We start from the raw sequence: 7,771 nt of genomic DNA, 5'->3' as shown, positions 1-7,771 counted from the left end.
CAAGTTCCTTTAGATTAGGCAACTAGGTTTAGATTGTGATTATCTTTTTGCCATGTTTATCTCTTAAGTGCTTTATAAAAGCACACACCTCGTTTAATGAAATCATCCAAGTTTAGTGGTTGTTGGATAAAATCTTGGGGTCAAGTAGATTTGTTCAACAAAACTAGTGATAAAACTTACAATTGAAATGAAAGTACCCAATTACCTTTGATGATCTTGTAAGGAACCCGTAAATATGTACGCAAAGATCAAAGCAAATATGTAAGAAATTTAACAGAGTTTAGTGGTGGTAGATGCACGTTATGGAATAACGCTACCCTTAAGATAGATTATCGCCCCCACCACGCTTGGTATGCAATCGGGTTCTCTTACGACCTATCTTCAGGATACAACACCACTATCTTTGTCATTGACGGTGTGCACGCACTGGCTCTGACCTTGCGAACACAATCTATGCCGAACAAATTGCCCAAATGAAAACAAAGCTTGCAAAGGCTTAAAAGCTTAAAACTTTTAAAATTACTAATCAAGAAGAAGTGAACAGTGGTTTTTTCTTTTTTTTTTTTTAGGAGAAGAGACTGTATATATCAGAAGAGGAAGAATTTCTTGCTTTGTATACACCAAAGAAGTGCATATGGCCAATCAACACCTCAACGTCTCTCTCATTAAAGCCAATTCATTGCAATGAATAACAACAAAATGCAAAACTATAAAATATTAAAGAATAATAAAAGCTCGCAAAAACGTTTGAATTTTGATTCAAAAAGTCAAAAGTCATAAAAGATCCAACAGTGGCATCTCTAGAATTTATCAATTTTAAATTATAATAATAAGACTTTCTCCTTTTTTTCTCAAAAGGAAAAGCCAACAGCATACACACACATTAAAATGCACGAATCAATCACTGGAGTGAAAATAAAATAGCCCCAAATGGCAATACAATGTAGCTTTATTTATTTCTCACAGTACATTGGTCAAGGCATGCAGACCGAAATCGACCAATACTATAGGATAGTAATACAGTTTAGCTCTCTTTATTTTACCAATACTACATGATGTTCAGAAGCAGACGAGAAAAGAAGATCGAAACAGACAACGGGAATTGAAGCCAACCTTAGACAAACTAACAGGTAAAGATACGACTTGATATAAGATTAGCTAGCCAAATTAACATTTGCTAAACACCACAACCAATGTGTTTAGCAAAATCGACCCAGCCAATTTCTCATATCAAGTCATTCTCATAGTTAAGCATAGAGCTCTGGGTTGGATAATCGTGGCGAAGGAATGGCCACCAGTGGCACTGCTTGCTTAGTAACAATCCCAAACTTCTCTGCAAATTCGTAGTTCGTCCCCTCCGGCCACCTCCACTCGAATGAATGCACGAGAGACGCTACTACATAAGGGAGCATCCTCTCCGCCAAGGGGAGCCCCACACAAATCCTTCTACCGGCCCCAAACGGAACAAACCGATAATCGGTGCCCCTAATTTCACATTTGTTGTATTCTTCAGTTAAGAACCTCTCTGGTTTGAACTCCAAGGGGTTGTCCCATGTCTTGGGGTCTCGTTGTATGACCCACGCATTTATCAAGACTTGGCACCCCTTTGGAACAGTATATCCACCAACCACACATGTTTCGCTTGGGCTTCGAGACATCAAGAGAGGGAGAGCAGGGTGCAAGCGGTGGGTTTCCTTCAATACTGCATCCAAATAACGGAGTTTAGGCAAATGGGGCTCTTCTACTATGTTATTCATCCCAACCACTTGTTCTATTTCCTCCTGGACTTTTTTCATTATGTGAGGATGTCTCAACAACTCGCCCATGGCCCACGCCACCATTGTCGATGTCGTGTCGGTCCCCGCCACCATCATGTCCTGTTAACAAAGTTTAATGTTGCTATAAAATCAGTAAATTTAAGTACCATTGTTTAGTACGTAGATCTAATACTAGTTGAAAAATTCTTGCGAATTTAATAGTACTTTGAAGGCTACTTAATAATCTTGAGAATTTTCGAAAATAAGGCAGATTCGATGTATAATTGAACAATTTCTTGAAATTTAAAATAATTGGAGGAGACATCGTAGTGAAAACTAACCTCACACCCTAATCTAGAACACATGCAATAAATTTTACTTCCATGCTTTTGGGTGTGTCCTTTTTAGTAGATGTGTGTGTTATAAGTAGAAAAACACATACTTTTTTTTCAAAAATTTGTCAAATATTTTAAGGCTGCTCATATTGGCACTACAATGATTTATTAATTGCTCAAACTCAGCTTGTCTTTTTTTTTATTGGCCTTTGAGAGCTTTTTGGAAACAGTAATGACTTTTGACAGCTGTTTAAATAATAAAAATTTGGAAAACTCTTTGAAAAAGGGGTTTTCCATTTGGATAATAAAATGGGGATTGAAGTGATCGTTGATGTGACCCTTCAAAATATATATTTATTGCTTTTATGGGGGTTTGAGCTCTCTCTATTTGTCTTTTAGTGGACGTGGCTCAAATGGTTGAAGCTCCTCTTTTTTTTTCTTTTTTCTTTTTTTTCTTTTTTTTTTAAAAAAAACGGAATCCTGTTTTACTGGCAGTGCTTAGGGGTGTAAACGGATCGAATTCGAATCGGATAGTGCTATATCCGAATCCGAATTCGTTTACAAAATTCAGTATCCGTATCCGAATTCGACTTCGACGGATAATTAAAATTTATTACCGAATTCGCATCCAACGGATATTATTCGAATTCGGATATTATCCGTATCCGTTTATCCGAATTCAAATCCGAATTTAATTCGAATAATATCCGAATTCGGATATTATCCTCATCCGTTTATCCGAATTCAAATCCGAATTTAATTCGAATAATATCCGTATCCGTTTATCCGGATTCAAATCCGAATTCAAATCCGAATTTAATTCGAATAATATCCGTATCCGTTTATCCGGATTCAAATCCGAATTCATAAACATTTATCTGAATTCGAACACGGATAATCCGTTTATCTGAATTCAAATCCGAATTTGAACGTATCTGTTAATCCAAATTCAAATTCATAGACAAATATCCGAATTTAAATCCGCAAAATCCGAATTCGAATTCATAAATAGATATCCGAATTTAAATCCGCAAAATATTTTATAAGCGCGGCGAGCAAGCCCCACCGTTCGCTTTGTTTTCCTTAATCATTTGTTTAAGGCAATTTTCTCATTAACCCCCGGCCCGTATTTATACCCACAGCTTCACACAAGTTTTCTCCTCTCTCCCGATGTGGGACTAAATTTGCAAAACACCGTGTGAAGGCCAAACACCGTGTGAAGGCTGAAGTCTAGATTGTGGACCCCACCTTGTATATCCACATCGCACTTTAGTCATCTGTGACAATGAGTTTGTTCCCGCATACATTTTTCTACCTCCCTAGAATTAGACCAATGGGATGATGGTCCATGGCATCAATCAAGCAATCCTAACCGCCCAATCAGTTGCCTGGTGATAAATAATAAAATATAAAGGAAGAGGCAACTAGGCAGAAAGTCACTTTCACCATCAATAGTAAATGGTAAAAGGGAACATATTACATGAAGGAGAGTGGAGAGAAGTGATGGAGAATAGAAGAAGAGCACAATTATGTAGGAAATCACTTTCACCATCAATAGTAAATGGTGAAAGGCAACACATTAGAGTTTTCCTAAAAGGCAACATGAATGAGAGGAGCAAGTTGAAAAGGGTTAGGAACAACACTATAATATTCAGATAGGAGGGTTATAACCTATGAAAATGATTTTTGAGGCACAACCTATTTAGGCTGTGGCCCATCTAATGGACGGTTTGGATCATCCTATAGTGCTGTCCATACCATACTTCTAATAAAGTGAGGAGTGCCCTCATCAAAATACATAGTGCTGATAACATTTCCCTATTAGAAAACTGAAAACCCGTATGGTATTCCGAGTTTTTATATGATGCCCGACCGTGAAGTAACGTCAAAGCGGTGCCACCCTTGATATTTGATCCAACAGCAGATCACTTTTTAAGATGCTGCTGTTGGATCAAATATCAAGGGTGATACCTCTGGCGTACCACCTTGACGTGACATCACGGTCGGGCATCAGATAATTTCTCTGGTATTTCAAGTTGACTTTCTCTTAAATTAATTCTAATAAAGAGGGGAAAAAAGCAAAATCTTGGTTTCGATCGGAGGGCTAGGATCATCCAATCGAAATGATTTTTGAAGCACAACCTAATTAAGTTGTGATCAATCAAATGGACGGTTTTGATCATCCTTTGGAGTGCCCATATCACACTTTTTTTTTGAAAAAATAATGATTTTTATCATTATTTCGGTTAACCGAATTTTTTTTTTAGATAACCGAAACCGAAACCGAATAACCGAATTGCCAAATAAAAAAAATCGAAACCGAACCGAAACGGAAAAAAACCGAACCGAACCGACCGAACCAATTCGGTTCGGTTCGGTTCGGTTATTCGGTTTTAACCGAATAATGAACACCCCTACCTCCAAGGCTCCAAGCAAGTAACCATGTTCATTTAATTTCCCTCTAGAATGTGGAGAGAAAATAATTTTCAAGAAAATTGTTTCTATTGTAGTTATTTTGGATTTATTTCTAAGAAAATTATTTTCACGGATTCGGATACGGATTCGGATACACGGATACGGATTCGGATATACGGATACGGATTCGGATATTCGGATCCGGATATTCGGATACGGATTCGGATCCGGATATTCGGATACAGATTCGGATCCGGATAGTCGGATACGGATTCGGATATACGGATCCGGATCCGGATATTCAGGATAAACGGATGTACTTCTCGGATTCGGATGTTAAACGGATCGGATGTACCATTTACCAGATTCGTATCCGCTAAGAGCCGGATATCTCATAAACGGATTCGGATAATATCCGCTTCAAACGGATTCGGATAATATTCGCTTTAAACGGATTCGGTTGCGGACGGTAATCGGATTTTCGAATATCCATTTACAGGCCTAGCAGTGCTCTAAAAAATTTGTCATATGCAATGGCAAGCATTATATAAAAGGGTATATTCCTACTCCAAGTTGTCAATTCGGTGTGCATGATTTTATGGCTTTCGAATGTAACAGCGAGTTTAGATGGGAATGATGTAAGCAATAGTATTAAAATGCATGAAATAATATATCTGAAAAAGGAAAAAAAGTAAACTAGCGTAAGAAAGAGTTGTTGCCATCCTGAGTGGGGCCTATCTAGGTATGGGACTGGGTGGGACCCAACCTGGCATGGGACATGTTTAAAGGGCCTTGCCTAAAGCGTTCCATCAGATCTGGAGCTTTTGGCAAATTGGTAAGGTACCTAACAGACACCTACTAATTGGGCCATCTTGGTAACTGACAAATGACTTGGCAATTCAACGAAGAAGATGGGTTTTTAGGGTTTTATAGTTGAACAATCGAGTCAAAGAAGTGAGAGGTAGAGAAGTCCTCCAATTTGAACAAAAAGAGAGAAAAATAGGCTAAATACCTACGATGTTTAGGGGCCGTTTGGTACTCAGATTTTAGAATCCTGGATTCCTTCAAAATTGTAGCTAAGAGACAAGAGAAGAAACGGACCAGTTATTTTTTACTTCTCGTCCTTCTTTCCGTCAGCAAGAGAGTATAGATTCTCCCATATTTCCAGGTTTTAGAAATCTCAGGATGCAAGAGAGATTTTTAAAACCTGAATTTCTCACTTAAAATCCAAGAAACACTGTCAGGACAGCATACAACAGCTTGATCATAACCCTGTTTTACACTATTTTCAAACTAAAAACCTGGATTCTAAAATCCGCATATCCAAACGGCCCCTTAGAGTGTATGCATTTGGATTGTTGGAATCATGCGGTGGAATCAGAATCCTACTCCGATTTTTCCCATTCCAACGTTTGGCTGAAAAAATTAACTGAATCAGAGGGTGAATATACATTGGGGCAGATTGAAAGGAAGAAATAATGATTGAAACTTTTTGCGACCCGAATAGGTGGTATTCTAATTCTGCCCAGGTTGAAATGAAAAGTTTATTAGAATTATTTAATTAATTTTTTTATTTTATTTTAAGGACGATGTGCATGGGATACTCCAATGGGCAGACAAGTTTTGCCTATGTCCCCCGACGCCCCCCTCCCCCACCCGGCACACACACACACACACACATTTAGAAATATGGTTTTTAAATCTACACGGTTCGGGGGTAGAGTTCCTTTTATAGGATTATTATGACTGCTCAATTATTATTATGGCATGTACTTTGTTTGCCTAAACTTGGTTACAACCTAAATTAACTATTATCTACGTCTTAGTATTTTCTCCCAAGGAAATGAAATAATATGGTAAAGAAGAAAGAAAGAAAGATTACCAGCAATAAGGCCTTGAGATCTGTTACGGTGAAAGGCGTTTTCCGGTCACCTGCCTCCCTCAACTGCAAAAGCAAGTGCAAGAAATCCTTGCTCTCTTCTTTCTGGTTCTCCTCCTCCCCTTGTACACTATCCATCTCTCTCCGTTGACCGATGATAGAATCGAAGACATTATCCATCCAAACCGCCAGCTTTTTCATCTTTCGAACGGTCCCTTGGAGGTCCAACGGGGCCAAAATCGGAAAAAGATCCGAAATATTGAGTTTGGCAGAGAGAGCCATGGCCTCCTGAGTCCATTGCCGGAACTCAGCTGCTATCGTACGCCTCCCCTCCCCATCGAGAGTCCCACCCCACACAGTGCTCGTCAACACGTTGAGCACCGTGAGAAAGGTCAGCTCAGAGAGGTCAATTGATGAATTGATCATGGAAGAAACGTCCCTCACCATCTGCCGAACCTCCCTTCGGCGGAGGTGGTAAACAGAGTCCAGGCTCTTGTTGCTCAACAAGTCCCGGCTACAAACCCTTCGCAGTAAGTGCAAATGGGGTCCATTGGGTGCCCACCCAATGTCCTGCCCATCGTAGTTCATAGCCAGGGCAGCCGCGGGCACGTCACGGTTGGCGAAAGTGGGGTCTTGCTCTCTCATCACCTCTTTGGCCAAGGTTGGGGAGCTCACTACAATACAGGTCTTGGTTCCTAGTCTTAGCTTTAAGATTGGGCCATAAGTCTCAGCCAGTTTTCCGAAGTCACGGTGGAGGTCAGTACTGAGAAAGGGGAGGTATCCAATCAAGGGTAACCCTCGTGGGCCCGGGGGTAATGGGAACTTTCCCTTGCTTGAATTCTTGGCCATCCATACGTACCATGCAATGGAGAAGAATAAGGCAAGGGAAAGAACGAGTATTGTTTCAGTTTTCTGATTGAAGGCCTCAGATAACAATAAAGAGGGAATGGAACTAAGCTTGGTAGCTAGATGGAATGAAGCCATGTATTTATTCCAAAGGGAGGGAGGGAGGAAGGGTAGTGAGAAGTGTGGTGTTGAGTGTGAGAAGTAGATGTTTATATAGAGCGGGATCGAACACTTGTGGGACTCTACACGTGAGAGGAAACTCGTGAAGAGCGTTTTTTCTTCTTTAGCCAAGTTGAGGTTCTTAGCTTAAAAATCGTGTACCACGGACACTGGCCGGCCTTTTATTTTGTCTGCATATTTGTTGCTCTCTATAAAAGATAAGGAACGCGCGTTCACAGCGTAAAACAGGCCCATTTGAATCCATGTCATCAAGGTAGATTTATTATTTGTCTGGTTTTTTTTACTTGGGACAGCACCCCCTAGTGTAAAGGAGTGGGGCTGTACCAAGTATGAAGAAGGGGCCAATATAAAACACTTGA

General features: G+C 39.8%; 1 protein-coding gene across 1 annotated transcript; it reads right to left on the bottom strand.

Annotated features, from left to right (window-relative positions):
* Positions 1–1,247: 1,247 nt before the first annotated feature.
* LOC143883398 (7-ethoxycoumarin O-deethylase-like) lies at positions 1,248–7,392 on the bottom strand. Its single transcript, XM_077386752.1, has 2 exons — positions 6,390–7,392; positions 1,248–1,877 (listed from the first exon to the last, which is right to left on the bottom strand). The coding sequence occupies exons 1-2, from the start codon at positions 7,368–7,370 to the stop codon at positions 1,248–1,250; spliced, it is 1,611 nt and encodes a 536-aa protein (XP_077242867.1). The 5' UTR covers positions 7,371–7,392.
* Positions 7,393–7,771: the final 379 nt, after the last annotated feature.

Source organism: Tasmannia lanceolata, unplaced genomic scaffold (genome assembly GCF_043159265.1).
Source record: "Tasmannia lanceolata isolate RefF3 unplaced genomic scaffold, GAP_Taslan_0.1 ptg000008l, whole genome shotgun sequence".
Classification (NCBI taxonomy): Eukaryota; Viridiplantae; Streptophyta; class Magnoliopsida; order Canellales; family Winteraceae; genus Tasmannia; species Tasmannia lanceolata.
Note: the sequence above shows the minus strand (reverse complement) of the source record. Positions and strands in the feature narration are given on the sequence as shown.

Excerpts from the sequence above, each read along its gene's own strand:
- LOC143883398 (XM_077386752.1), bottom strand. The coding sequence starts at position 7,370 with ATGGCTTCATTCCATCTAGCTACCAAGCTTAGTTCCATTCCCTCTTTA. Across the intron at positions 1,878-6,389 it reads ATCTCAAGGCCTTATTGCTG|GACATGATGGTGGCGGGGAC; the intron begins GTAATCTTTCTT and ends CTTTGTTAACAG.